Raw genomic sequence first — 15688 nt, forward strand, 5'->3', positions numbered from 1 at the left:
AAAAACAAAAAAAAAACAAAAAAAAAAACTACAGATTGCAGGATGGTCATCCGGTCGCTCAGATGCGTCACCAGTTTGCCATGGTCTGAAAGAAGACGCAAACTGTCAGCCTCAGATGGGAGGAAATTAGTTAGGATGCTCGGGAACAATACATGGACACAGAGGCTGAAGCCTGCCATGAACTGGAAACTGCTGGAATACCAGCATCACTGCAAAGTGAGTTTTACATCATCATAAACTGAGAGGATGCTGACCAAGAAAGAAGCCTTGGCAACAAAACTGAAACCTTTCAGCTTGACTGAAATTTGCAGCTTCCCACATTGATGAGCCAAATGTGTTCTGGAGAAAGATTGAGCTTTTTGGCCACAATGACAAGATTTATGATTGGAGAAATAACTGTGAGTGAAAAGAACAACATACCTGCTGTCAAGCATGGTTGTAGTAGCATCATACTCTGGGCTGTGGTACTGGTACATTTCATAAAGTGGTTGGAATAATGAAACAGAAGGATAACCTTCACATTCTTTAACTTGTAACTTTGACACAATTGGGTGTTCCAACAGAACAACGATTCTAAACACAAATCAGAACTGGTTTCGGAATAGATAAATCTAAATTACAATGACATTCGTGCCCACAATGAGTGGATGTAAACTTTTGACCACAGTTGTAATCTTATGCTTTAACATGTTAAAGTCACATGCATTAGAAAACAGATGGAAAAAGGTATAACTTCACTTGTCCTCACAACTAAGTGTGGGTTCCAGCATGCCACAGACAAATAAACAAATGGAGTGAGGAATACACTATAAAGTGGCTGCAGCTCAGTGTCAGCAGATTTCAGCCATCACTGGGTAATACTAGGATTTCTTTTTTCCATGATTGCGCTCAAGAAATCTGATATAACACACCTCATGTGGTTAAAACGATGCTGGGGAGGGTAAATAAAAATCTCAGTGGGGAACAGCAATTTTAAAAAAAAAAGTCTGACATCGTGACAGTTATTTACATCCTGTTCTCTGTGATAGCCCCCAGCCTAAACCCTCGACACTGCTTTTTGTTGTTGTGGTTGTTGCAGTGCAGAGTTTACCAATGCACCACACTGCTTACACAGTAAACACTGTTGCACTGTCATCACCTTTAGCTCCACAGCAAAGCAAACTGCTGTAGTCAGTGTGTGTTCCCAATGGGTCGCAGAGAGATTAAAGATGGAGGGAGATCAATTCATAAAACATGATGACATCTAAAGGTCGATGAAGAAGCAAACAACAGAAAAAAATACCATTTCCGCTGAAATATAAATGCACTGCTTAGAGTGCTCTGACATGCAAAATGCCTTCCTCTGGTTTTGCATTGGAAGGAAGTGGATTTACAAGTCAAATTTGAGAAATGCAGGTCAACTACACTGCAGATGTCTTCCTTCCTTCTTTTCTCTCTTGCAGTTCACCTGTTTCGCAGCAGCAGTCTAACAAAAGTCTTTCCGTTTTAACCAGGACAACATCTAACAAATATACAGACCAAACACAGCATTATCTAACACGGAAACTGTTTTTTTTTTTTCATTCCTCTTAATGTGCAAATCTAAAAGTCTTCTCTTCCTCCCACTAGCTCTGTCTTCTTCTTCCTCCCTCTGTGGACAGCATAATTATAGCCAGCTTTAAATACACCAAAAAAAAAAAAAACCCCACCTCTGCTTGTCTCTGGCTTAAAGAGAGGCCCACTGATTGACATATAACCACTGCTCTCCTTCCTTGTCCCCGTCCTTCCGTTTTCCTCGCACTCCACTCTCAGCAGTGTTTATAAAGGAGCTTAAAATAACTCCGTAATGGCATAAACACAGGGGGTAGAACAGACAAGCGCCTTCAAAATACTCGTTTGTACAATATGTGTGTCTAACGTGCAATTAAGCTGAACTGAAACTTGTTTTGCTTCTTGCTAACGGTTGAGAACATCTGGACCCGCCCCACCGCTGCACAGCACGAAGGTGGATTTGACACAGAGGAGAGAGAAAAGAGGAAAGAGACTAGCGAAGGAGGGTTGAATGGTTTATGGCATTCCTTTCCTTTTTGGGGGGCTTCCTGTGTGTTTTGTGCCTTGACAGAGTTTACTGTTTCTTTTTAAATGACCCAGAGATTTAAATCTGCTCTCGGCCATTCTCTCAGTGACCTTTTGTTTGTTTGTTAAGCAAGTCACTGATCGTCACCAAACTAACATGAAGTGAGCGAACAAGCAACGACCGACATGAGAATTTTGCAAACGGTGTTGTCAACACTGTCGCTCCCTGTGATTCCTTCGTCCAGCCAGAGACAAACAGACCGGAGTAGAGGACACAGGGTTAAAAAGGTCACAGTAGCTCAGATGCTTTGCAAGGCAAGTTCAAAAATAGCTCGTAGACTTACAGCAGGGGGACTACAATGGACTGTCCACGTGCTTGAGTCAACTCCCTGTGCAGTTAAAGTCCACCTGTCTCCATAGCCACTATCTTGGTGACATAACATGGCTCGTGTCCAACCTTGGTCTTAGCTCATACAATAGGCTGTGACACAGATAAAGCATTGGGCTTTTAAACTTTTGTGACGATGATCTCTAACTACTGTGACAACGACAGACTGCAGACGACAGAACTAAAAGGTTTATACTGAGGCTGTGGGGAGAGCTTAATTGCTTTTGCTTTCCTGAGATAAACAAGTAATGACTCATGAGGCTCCAACACCAAAATTGAGTTGCCACTTTTCCAAGTTCCTCAAAAAAAATACCACACAGTATCAAAACAAACCAATCACACCATCAAACAGAGTTGTTCTCACGGTGCAGAAGGTAATAAATAATTATGAATATAAAGGTGTCAAGGGTTAAATAAAAAGTACCATGGTGCACCGCAATAAATGTTTGATTTACAGCCGTGATTGCACTAGGCTAAAAACCACTCTGCAATCTGTTTACCCTTGTTTTGATGACTCTGTAGTGTCTACCAGAGGGCAACAGGTCAAACAGCAAGGGTCCAGGGTGAAAAAGAGTCCCTATTCATTTTTAAGGCTTCTTGAAAGATATCTCGCTTTTGCAATCTCTTCCAGTGAGGGAAAAGGAAAGCCAGTAATCTTTTGTGCTGTGTTTAAAATCCTCTGAATATGTGCTGCAAAGCATCTGCAGCACACCAGTATGCTAAATGAGTATGGTAAAGTGAGAGGTAACCAGCAGGTAAAGGGGTGGACGTACTGTGAAATTCTGAGTTGATACCAATATTTTTTATCATTGATTTTTGACAGAAACTAAGAAATCTTCATTATCTAGAAAAACAAGTGTACTCATTAAAGCAAGTAGCTGAAAATCAATGAAAAGCTGATGTGACGCAGCATATAAACAGGCCTCTATTTGTGAACATTAGCTTTGTGCTAATAGGCTGATATTTGCCAGAAAGACTGATAATGGCTGTTGCTGATGTTCAGTCAGCATATGGGTCCATAGATTAAAAGACCACACAATATGAAGTAGCTCCACCCTTGCTAACAGCAAAGGCCACTGACAGTAAAGTTAGCTGATTGGACAGTCCCTTTGAATGCAGGACCTTGTTTATTTGAGTGGAATTTATCCATTAGTATTACTACTTAAACTTAACAGATCTGAATACTTAAACTGAACAAAGCTCTTCACATGCCTAACTCGGACTGTTCTGAGTTTGATTATGCTTCTGGCTATAGTTTGCTTAATCTGTGCATTTTCTGAACAACATACCATGATATGGTTCAAACTCATCACCTGGTCTGGCCCAAAACAATCAGTCTATGTAAAGAAGTTAATAGAAAGGTGCAGTAATTCAGCCATAGCAATTTTTTAATTTATTAACTGCATAATTTATCAATTTAATTGGATGCAGTGCACTTCTATATGCGGCAGCACTATTTATATGCAAACTTATCCAATTAAGGTTCAGATTATGCTGCGTGCCAATTAACCCACAAATTAACAGCTGTTATGTTTTACAATACTGATAAATAATTTATAATCTGTAAAAACGCTTGCAACTTTGCAGAAGCAAAGCGGATGCCTACAGCGTGTCTGATTTTGCATAACAAAATACTATTTAGTTTAATGTGAAATATTACCAGTAAAAACAGCAAAGGAGCACTTTAAAAAAATTAGACTAAGTGGCTCAGATCTGAATCCAGTGACATATTAAGAACCAGCTAGGAAATATGCAAATAAGCACATGAAATCGTAATTATTTTATGAGTCCTACGAAACGAGGCTATATGCGGCTATAAAACCACATTTAAGCAGCACGTGCGGGCTATTTGTGCGTTGTTTTCAATGTGAAGAACCTGGAAAACTTTTCCTTTTTCGAAACAGCCCCATTCTCCACCGACGTGCCACGCAGTCAGGTAAACTTTAAACAGGATGGCTGGAGGCCTGATATTACAAACTTCAGCCAAACAAAGTTAACAGAAAGAAAAAAGCCACTTCACAGTGTAAACTTGGCAGGAACTATAATCGTCAACGTCCCGTAAACACTCACCTGGCTGCTCCCTCAGAGCCATGACAGAGACGATATAATGCGCCATGTCAAAGAAAGGAAACATGGACAAGTTTGCCAGTCCATGAGAAAGTTCGTCGAAATGCAGCACACTGAGAAGATCCATCTTTCTAGAACAATTCGGCAGGAATGAGCTTCCAGACGAGGACTTGAAGCGGAGTAAAGGCACCGGTCCAGCTCAGAGCATCAGGGCACAAACTTGGCTTCATCCGCAGTCTTGTCAAGTCTGTCAAAGAGGCTGCTGCTGCCCAGCCGCTCGCACCAGGTTAGCTGACCCTTAGAGTAACTGGGGTTTATGTTGCTGGGCAACAGACCTGCACTATCGTACAACAGTCATTACTGCTGTTATCTCTTCAGCGACGCTGTCATCGTCGCATAGGCGGAATTCCTGCTCTACGTGCCGCCATGCTAGTGATGTGGCGGGCGGAGCTAGAGAGGCTCGGTGATTGGGGGAAAGAGTGCACCGCGAACCAATCGCTTGTCAGAGTGTGGCTTTCTGAGGTGATCGACCAGGGATGGGTAAAAGTAAACAAACCGCTTTACGTACCTTTTGTTTGCCTGTGCCTTTAATAGGTGGAGCTTACAGGTAGTCATGACACATGCTGTAGTCAGTTTGAAATATATTCAACCACTGGTATTGTTTTACTCAGTATATATTAACTCTAACTCTTTATTGTCATTGCACAGTCACACTTTATACAATAGTACAACGAAATTGGAGTAGCTACTTCACCACATCGATGCTACATGAAAGGCAAGCAGTAATCAGAATAAATAGCATAGCCAGCTGGATGGGTAGAAAATTAACATATAATGAAAAGTCAGGTCAGGTGTAAATTACCCCTGTTGACTATTCCCCTCTTGTAAAAGCTGCCCTTGTGTCTCTTTGTGACCTAATTATTCTGTTGTTATTACTTATAATATAATATCACACTTTTATTGTTGAAAGTTGGACATAACAGCCTAAAAAACGTGATTTATTATCTGTTTCAGAAATTAGCAGGCTGCACTTCAAAAAAAGAGCCATATATATAAATGTATCCAAATGTTTAGGATAGGTCTACTTTACCTGCTGGCACTCTAAAATCAAAGATCAGAGAAACTATCTAAGTGAGAGGATGCAGGCATGATACTAGAAATCCCTATATGCTGTTGTTTTTGCATGGGTTAACTTCATTGGGCAAGCTTTAAAAATGTGTCGACATAACAATCGTGAACCCTGTTGTCATGCAGCATGAGCCTCCACCCACCAGTTCCAAGAACAGTAGTATTCAGGTTTTACAATGAGCTGTAAAAACGCTTCAGTTAAACAGCGTTAGAATGTGTGGACATTCACACTCTTTAATTGCACACAATCTTCTGACACACATCTGTGGCAGTAACAAGAACAACAACAAAAAGGGGGGGAAAGTAAAGAAAGAAAACACGTTTAAATCATGTGCTTAATAAAACATTAACCAGCTTACAGAGGGTAATATAAAACTGAGAAATTTTAGGTTGGTAGGTTATTTGTGAACTTTTGCAAGGCTGTACCCTTCCCCTTTTGCCATAAGTTACTAACTGCTATTACAGTGTTCAGGCAGGAGCATGACACCTGGTGGTGACTGCATGTTAATGTTTCCCAGTCTTATGTTTGTTTTTTTGATGATGATGATGATGATGATGATGATGATGAGATAGCCTTTATTTGTCAGTTGCAGGTCTTTTGCCCACAACCGAGATGACAGACCTTGCCGACCGTACATACAATACACAAACATCACATTGGGGAGACAGGTCAGGCTAGGTAGCGAGGAAAAAAACATCGAAATGTATAACACAAAAGGATAATACAGGAATGCACAGATATCAACACACCATAGCACAATAAACACAGACAAACAACGTGGGAAAGTTTTTGCTTTCTTGCTTGCTTTTTTGTTTGACTGCTGAATCACATGTATTAATTTGGGGCTCACTGAGACACTGACAAGTGTCAGCTTGTCACTGTGCTACAGTCAAATCATATAAAAACAGGACGAGTAACAGTTTTAGTCAAACGAGTTAAAGCTTGTTTATTAGAACGATGGTTAATAAATGGTAAATGTTTGCATTTTAATAGCTTCACTGTTAGCAAACAAAGAATGACAATTGATACAACTTAATAAACTCATTAGTAATTGCTATGTAAACCATCTGCAAACAGCTGAAAAGGATTTTTATCAAATTTTAAAAAGAGAACTAGTTTGTGTTCACTGATGTTTGGTTATGTTTAATTATCAAGACAATTTGGTTTGTTTTGAGAAATTATTATAGTTTGGGTAAAAGACACCTGTTTTCAACATAAATCCTGCATTTTGCATGATGATGATCAAAGCAACTCAGCGTGATTTACTTATCAGTATTAAAACACAGGCCTCACTCGCCTCAGTTACGACCATAAAAAGAGACTGGGCAGAAATGGCCTGCATGGCATAGTTCCAAGATGAAAACCACCGCTGAGCAAAAGGAACATAAAGGCTTGTCTCAGTTTTGCCAGAAACATCTTGATGATCCCCAAGTCTTTGGGATGTTTTAGTAGGCAGACTTCTGCTGTCTACCAAAACATCCTGAAGGAGAATGTCCGGCCATCTGTTTGTGACCTTGAGCTGAAGCGCACTTGGGTTCTGCAGCAGAACAATGATCTAAAACACCAGCAAGTCCACCTCTGAATGGCTTTAAAAAATGAAGCCTTTGGAATGGCTTAGTCAAAGTCACTCCAATTGAGATGCTGTGGCATGACCTTAAAAAGGTCCTCAAAAACCCTCCAGTATGCTTAAATTACAACAATTCTGCAAAGATGAGTGGGCCAAAATTCCTCCACAGCGGCGTAAAAGACTCATTGCTGGTTATCACAAACGCTTGATTGCAGGTGTTGCTGCTAAGCATGGCCCAACCAGTTATTAGTTTTAGGGGGCAATCACTTTTTCACACAAGGCCATGTTGGCTTGAACCTTTCCCCTTAATAATAAACACCTTCATTTAGAAACTGCATGTAGTGTTTACTTGTGTTATCGTTGTATAATATTTAAATTTGTTCTCTGAACTGAAATGTTTAAGTGTGAAAAACATACAAAAAAAAAATACAAAATCAAGAAGGGGGCAAACACTTTTTCACAACACTGTATGTTGTGCCTTAATATGTTTTATGGATGTGGAAGCCTTTTGAACCTCAGTATGTGATACTGAGCTACACAAATACAATTTATCCGACCTGAACTGAATTCATTCATTACATAAATACAAATAAAATGATTAAATATAAAAATTTATAGTTTATAATCACTGGTATCACAGTGTCTTTTTCTAGCTCAAAAGTTTGTTCTTTGTTACAAGAAATTATAATATTTACCTATTTTACCATACACTGGTCATTAATTTTGTGATACTAAATGACTGGTGACAAAGGTGAATAAAAAAAATAAAAATAAAAAAAAATAAAAATACATATATATAGGCTATAACTTTTTTTTTTTTTTTTTTTTTTTTTTTTGCAAGAAGCTGTAATGTGAACTCTTGGCCAATAGGTGGCAGCAGTTAAACACCTAGTGCTGGATCTCCCTGCTGGCATCTGCCCCTTGACCGACTGAAATACTCCCAGTCACCACCAGCAGCAGTGTAATGAGGTGTGGTTTCATGTTCTGTTATTAATATAAATAAAGAAGTGAATGATCACACTTCATGCAGAGAGGTGTTGGACTTCTAACTCAGATGTGAGGCCCGTAAAAAATATATATATCGGTTTGTGCATCACAAAAGCTTTTATGTCACTTTTTAAAGCCATGATGGGAGCTCCCACTGGAGCTGATGTGATCACAAAGCCCCAGTGAAGATGTTAAAGACAGTACTTGCTGTAACATGGCAAGGTGATTATGTAATCATACACTTGAAACCATCATTCACAGGCAAACTGCCTGACACCACTCCTGTGTTTGTGATGGTATCAACAAACACAGATCTGTGCCATCTTGTAAGACCTCTGACTTTTACATTATGTCATCACTGGAAGCTGTGGGTGATTTCCACAGACAGCATTTAAGACAGGACACTTCCCATTAGTATGTTACAGGAGACTTTCAGGTTCAAGGCTCAGTGCTTGCCGATGCTTTTTACACACACGCACACACACACACACACACACACACACACACGCACACACGCCCTTCAACCCCCCTGCTGTCTGAGCTCTTCTGATCAGTATTCTCCCAGTGGTGTGGAATTAAACTATGTCCTCAGCTCTTAGAGCCCTGGGACAGCCTCTCATTCCTCAGATTTCTGGGGCCCACCTCAAAGACCCAGAGGCTACATCCAGAGGTTTTTAGAACAACTGGAATCTTTATTCAATTATGTCTGTGGCCGACAAGCATGTCACCAGCGGGTTACTCCTCAGTTCAAAGCCCCCCCCTAATGAAGCCTTCGTTGAGCAAGTCAGGCGGGGGTGAAGTCAGATGGGTTTCCAATAGATATACTGTATCGACGTGTAAGCCTTGTATTCATGTTAAACAACTGTTGAGGCTGAAGTGTGTAATATTTGTTTTTAATAGAAATAGTTGACTTAGTAGTCGGGTAAAGCTCTACTGGCAGCTGTGTGTGTAAAAGTTGTACTTTCTTGTAAACCATCGTTTCACTTTACAACAGTAACATTATTGTTAACTCATAATGAAATGTGTCCAATGTTTCCTTAACCATTCCTCTCACTTCTGCCTAACTCATTCTAGGAAAGGCTTTAGCTAAATTAAGTCACCTGTAATTCCCCATCCTACCAGAAGAACAAAAGAAAAAAATCAGCTTGTTTCATTTTAAAAGGAGAAACATGTTCTTGTGTGGTCCACATTTTTTCCCTGTTTAGGTAAAAAAAAAAATTCCTTTTATCAGTCTATGTTGTTTATAAAGAAAATGTACCCCGCTGTCTTCAGCAGGCCACTATCTTTACCAGCCATTACCTTCTTTCTGTCGTTTCTTTGATCACTTCTGCTTTTGCTTATTTATTTGTGCATCTGGAACTGATTGTGTCTGTAGCCAAACAGGAGCTAAAGATGCGAATCAAAGCAAAGAGAGGTAAACACACATCTGTGCAAAATATTTTAACTTTGGTGAAACATGATGCAGTGTCTCCAAGCCTATCAGGTGAGATTCTGCCTTAGATTGTGGATTTTTGAGAAATCCTGGGAAGTGAAAACAACCTTACTGTCACTCTGAGTGCAGCTGGAGCTGTATAGTTCAACTAAGCTTATATATAGTGAGGGTAAAAAAAGGGATGGGGCTTGGATAAATGTATAAAGATCCTGGTGAGTTCTTTCAGCTATTTGTTGTACATTGGAAGGGAGGATGTAGTTCTCCGACTGGTTTTGAGGGCTGAATATTTTTGAGTTGTGAAATGCTCCAACAACACTACAGTGACTGTAGTTACATCGCATGTGGAAACTTATTCCGCATTTCATCTGTGATGGCCATGCTAGTGAAACCATTGAAGCCTGAGGGTAAACTAAAAGAGAAACTTTCTGAGCCTTAAAACCAAAACAATGAGCTGAAAGAAGCTAAAACGATGATGAGAGCTGAGGCAAAATTCAATGGAAAGCAAATGTAAAAATGTTGATTGCAGCCACTTAGAAGTCATTCTGGGATATTTTAGTAGCTGCTGTGTAGTTAAGGGTTTGCAGCTCTGTAAACTATAGCCTTAGTTTATTCCTTATTGAGCAGATGAGCAGTGAAAGGTGTCTGACTTTTCTAAGATGTGTTGATTTGAAAGGGAGAGAAACGATGGCTCATAATTAATGAAACAACAAGCACAGATGTTTGGATTATAGTTTTATTTAAAGAGGAAATTTAAGGAAGAAGAAGGTGAAAACAGGTAAAAAGCCACACCTTAGGAAAGATGACATAAAGGAAGACTGAGTAATCCTGAAACATGCCTCGCAGCTGTTCTTAAACCGTGGGTCTTTTAAACTCCAAAGCACCTGAAAAATATAGCCATAAATACACAACTGGGAAACTGGTGCACAACATGTTTTTCAAAAACACAGAACTCATGACGTGCTTTGCTGTAAACAACATAACCAGTGGGCATGTTGTTGTGTATTAATGTAGCAACAGAGCAAATTCTTTGGTATGATGAGAAAGAGGCAGTGTATAAGTCCATTAATCACACTGAACTGCTGAGGATCTCTTCGTGTGCGCGCGTGTGTGTGTGTGTGTGTGTATGTGTGTGTAAAGCAAGTCCAAATGATGCAAATCATTACGTAGAGACTTGTTTTAAGGTTAGGCCCAGGCAAGTTGTGGCTTTGTGGCTGGGCGGTAGGGAAAGTATATCTCTGCAGGAAATGACTTTAAGTCAGTCTGTCTTCCTGTAAAAACAAAATTTAAAAGAAAGAAACTGTGTGTTTTTTTTGGTATACATAATGTATACAAAATATACATTATGTATATAATGTATATTTTGTATAGCATGTAGGGGATGGGGTGGGCTGAAGTCATCGCAGTCATGGTACACCCGGAAAGGTCACAACTCCATCACGTGGCTTGTGTCGTTGGACCTGTTTTAAATGTGGGTTAGAAATAAACTCTGGCTTGAATTGGAGTAATTCAGTGAGGAGTCATCACTGTGTGATTGTTCCAGTTTCACAGACAGAAGGCAGGTAACGGCTAAGGTCATAATGAAAGTACATTTAAGTTAATGCTTAATTCATCTTGGTGAAGTTCTCTGTAGAAAGAAGAGCCGTATTAAAAGTCCAAATATCCCAATCTTCCACAGGATGACCAAAAATCGGTTTAACCCCCCCCCCCCCCCCCACACACACACACACACACAAAGAAAAACAAAACAAATGATGACAAAAACAAGCCAAGCCATCTGATGCCTTATTCCAAGATTCCTTCCCAGCTGTGACAGATTTCTTCCCCCTTGCATTCTTGAACTCTCTGAATCATTCATTCACTTGGCTTTTAATTATGTCTTCAGACCCTAATCTTCCTAAAGTCTGGGCTTATATTTCTGAAAACAATTATTCTTCAAAGACATGCCCTATTGTCAGAGATTGATGGTGTTCTGTCTTGGATTTAAGTCAGGATCACTATAGTCACAAGGAATGTGTTGTTTCTTATGTGTAGTACCATATATTTGGCAGCATATCTCTGTTCTTGAAGAGCAGCAATAACATCTCCATGCAGTATAGTTTGTTGTCAGTTGGTTGTCAGCTGATGTGGTCTGGAAATAAGATCATGTGATCTGCTAGGAATGCTGGCTAAGCTTGACTTCTTAACCTGCACCAAACAGACTAAAGCTACTTTCAGCTCATCCCTTTCCAAACGGGGTTGCCACAGCAGGTAGCTCCACATGTTTGATGAGGTAGAATTTTATGCATGAATTGAGCCAGCAACCTTTCACTTCCTAAGCAAACATGTTTAGCACCGCACCAATGGAGGTACAAACTAGAGTAGATGGGCAAAAGCACTGCAAGAGCTGCTTGGCCTTGGAAGCCAGAGCTGGTGCACAGTTTTTGTGCTGATGTTAATGCCAGAGGAGTTTTAAAATGCTCAGCAGTTATTGAGTCAGCATCGGCCCCTTTTTACGCACAGTGTGCATCAGAACTCTGCAACCTGCTCTGCATCCTATCATAGTACCATGCTTGAATTCGGTGGTCTCTTTAGAATGAGCAATGCTTTCACAAATGTGTATAAAGGTAAACTGCATGGCTAGGTGCTTGATTTTATACGCCTGTAGCAATAGGATTGAAAAGACCTGAATTCAAAGATTAACACGTTTGGTGTTAGAAGGTGGATGTTGTTTCTTTTTGTTTAATATTTGTTTGGGGTTTTTTTTTTAGTCATTCATTTTTTCTGATAATACAATTTTGATTGAAGTCTTTTTCTCTTTATGTCCATGTTTCATATTAAGCCCATGAATTTTGCTTGTCCTGTGATCCCTTCGAACAAGGTCTACTTTGGTCTTTTGTTAAATTCAAAGTTAAATAAGCTGTAGACTTGGGAAGAAGTTCTTGTAACTACTTAACTGTATTTAAAGTACAAAAAACATCTCGGCTTCACTTAACAACCAGTAAAATGGTGCGACCACGCTTAAAAATTTGATAACGTCATAAATCAGTCATGGGTGTAGAACAGGTGCTGTTTGTTTTTGCAAGTTCACATAAGCATAAAACTGCTCTGAACACCAGCGCAAGGTAAACAATGTCAACGAGATTTGTTTACAGGAACTTCTATCTCAGGCCTGATGACTCAGGCGCTGTGAAGCGATGTCTTGACACATTAATCCCCAGCAACACAGCTTAAAACGGAAACTAACCCCAAAATGCCTCAGAATAACCAGTGGCATTTTGTGGTTAGCTAAATATGTCAAGTGACAGCAACATAAAACCAGTCGTGCAAGGTTACAGCTGTTTGAAGTTATGCACGTTTACCTGGCTGTGTTTGTTTCCAATGAATCTACTTCTCAAGAACACTCAAACACAGTTCCTGCTGGGGTCGTCTTCCCTGAAGAAGAAGAATGAACAAAATGTAACACAACTCCAATGAGAAACACAAAGCAGCAGCCACAGCGCCGCATGAGGATGCTTTATTTATTTCAGCCGTGTCACAAACTGTGGAGCTCGCGTTCACTCCCATGAGTCTCATGATCAAGGTTCCTCGGCAGACACAAAGAAGCTGATTACACAAAGACTGGCTTGTCTTCCTCCTTAACACCCTGTTTGTATAAAAACAGAAGGACTGAAAAGGTCAGGAGGTGTTCAGGATCTGTTCCAGCAAGTAATACCAAACCGTTCCTTCTCCTCCTTCTCCTCATCAGCTGAATAGAAACACTTTTTTGCAATTATATCCAATAATTGATCTAAATGACTTAGTTTACTATAAGCAAACACTGCTCAAGAGCCATGAGACACTAACAGTGATTTAATCCTTTTGCTTGAACTCGTAAAACATATGTTTTGGACTTCTTTTAAAAATTAAATGGCTTCATATTAGAAATGTACTTTATCACTGAATGAGACATGATACAATATGTTTACAGACAGGATTTAAAACTAGCTTTTGTACTTTACAGCTTGTAACAGATCTAAGGAAACATGATAAATTTGTTTTTCTAAAATATGGTAGCGTTTTTAAATGTAGACTGCTTTTTACTTCTAGCTTTGGTTCAGTGGAATCCCCACGAGCTACAGCAATGCAACATCCATTTTGCCCTGTATCGACTAAATTTCTCTTTTGGTCTTTTGTCGGAACAATCCAGAGGTGCATTGATTTACATATTCTTTGTTTTTATGTTAGGTATAGTTTGGGTCTTATGGAAACTTTTAGATTGCACTTTGTACAGTTCATGGCAAATGTTAACATTTTTTAACCCGCAGGTCTTATTCTGTTATTCCTCTAAAAATAGTTCAATACCTAATTTGTATTTTACACCTGCTTGTACAGCAGCTAAACCTTGGTCTCTTTTTGTTTCCCTTCCTGTTAAGCTGCATGTCAAGTTATAATGTAAAGTGTGAGAGTGATTCGTGACAAACCCACAGACAATCACCATTTAACTCATCACTTTCAGCAGCACTGGTTTCAGGTGTTTTGGGAAAACCCAGTGTACTTTGTCTCTCAAACACCAAACAGCAAATAGACAAGTTAGCAAGCCGCAGCTTATGAACGCAACATAAAGTGAAGCCATAATATGTGCAGTCTAAGCATCTCACTTCAATTTATGTTCTTTAGGATAAACTGGGACACAGTCAGAGTTCTTCCAAAATGAAGAAATGGTTTAAAGAAAGCAGGAATTTCTCCCACAAAACTACCCGTTTGTACATGTAGACACAACGGCCATTTCAACAAGTCCTGGAAACATTTCTCTGAGATTTTGGTCCATAAATGATAGCATCAGGCGGTTGCAGCAGATTTGTCGACTGCACATCAGTGAAGTGAATCCTGCATTTCACATCCCAAAGGTGCTTGATTTGATTGAGATCTCTTGACTGTGGAGGCCATCAGAGAACAGCGAACTCATTGCCATGTTCAAGAAACCAGTTTGAGAGTTTTGTTTTTAACTGAAAAGTGCTTAAAATTATCCAGATAACCATGATAACCATGACCAACGTGTGGTCTCCAGCACACTGAATGTACATATAGGATCAGTGAGTCAGCTTGTTGCTTTCTGCCTTAGGGAACTAGATGTATGTGGGACATTGGCTGCCTCTGGGTCTGGTTGGAAAAACCTCTCACCCTCAAGACCTTTCCACAGTGCTCTCCACTGCCAAATACACACACATACACACACACACACGATTGCACTGAATTCTATCTAAAGCATCCCCAAGCACGTGGGTGTGCTTGTGTGTGTGTCCATCTGTGTCAGCCTGACCACACAACGATGCAGTGAGTCGTGTGGCTGGCGTCATTCTGTGGTAAATTAGTAGTCATGTTATAAACAGATGATTTTAGTCTCTGATTACGAGCGCACCAAATGATGGCTTAGCCTAAACACCCCGAGACTCTGCCTAAAAGTTCCCTCTTTGATTACACAGAAGAGTTTTTGACAATAATTATTGTACTAAAGATAGTTGGAGAAAATTATTACTAAAGGGGAAAACTTACACCACTGGATCACCTGAGAATACAATGGAAAGACTCGTCATGAGGCTGGAGGAGGGTGTTACATCTGCGATTGATGGACAGACATTGAAATAAAAGCCATGTCAGTCAACTGGATTTAGTCCATTAACACAATATAATATCTGAATCATAACATGCTTGAGATGTGATAGCTTCATAATAATTTCATTGCAGAAACTCTTTTATCTTCTGTTTGACTGTCAAAAACACACTTGATCTGGACCAGTTCTTAAACACGCAATAATACAGTACATATAATATATTCTAGTATACACACAATATCTGTGAAATGGGGCATTTGCTTGCCGAGTTACAATTTTCGGCACAATTTATGGACTGTTGGTTGTAGATGTATTAGTACTTTTACTTTTTATTGAAGGATCTGACTGCTTAAACAGTGTAGCTAAGTCTTTCTCAATTTTCCTTCTCTGTCTCCCTCCGGATGTAGCCGTTCCATCTGCATACAGCCAGGAAGTGAAGAGAAGATAATGCTCCTATCTTCCATACCATGCAGCACTTAGAATAACAGACCGT

General features: G+C 39.8%; 1 protein-coding gene across 1 annotated transcript in view; it reads right to left on the minus strand.

The window, feature by feature from the left end:
- Positions 1–4964, minus strand: part of tmem38b (transmembrane protein 38B) — a 15820-nt gene extending 10856 nt beyond the window's left edge. The window contains exon 1 of the mRNA XM_005931195.3: positions 4514–4964. Coding sequence (XP_005931257.1) covers positions 4514–4637 — 124 coding nt within the window. The 5' untranslated portion in view covers positions 4638–4964. The remainder of the gene's footprint in view (positions 1–4513) is intronic.
- Between the last annotated feature and the right edge of the window lie 10724 nt (positions 4965–15688).

This window comes from Haplochromis burtoni, unplaced genomic scaffold (assembly GCF_018398535.1).
Source record: "Haplochromis burtoni strain Fernald_Lab_line unplaced genomic scaffold, NCSU_Asbu1 Contig_137, whole genome shotgun sequence".
NCBI lineage: Eukaryota > Metazoa > Chordata > Actinopteri > Cichliformes > Cichlidae > Haplochromis > Haplochromis burtoni.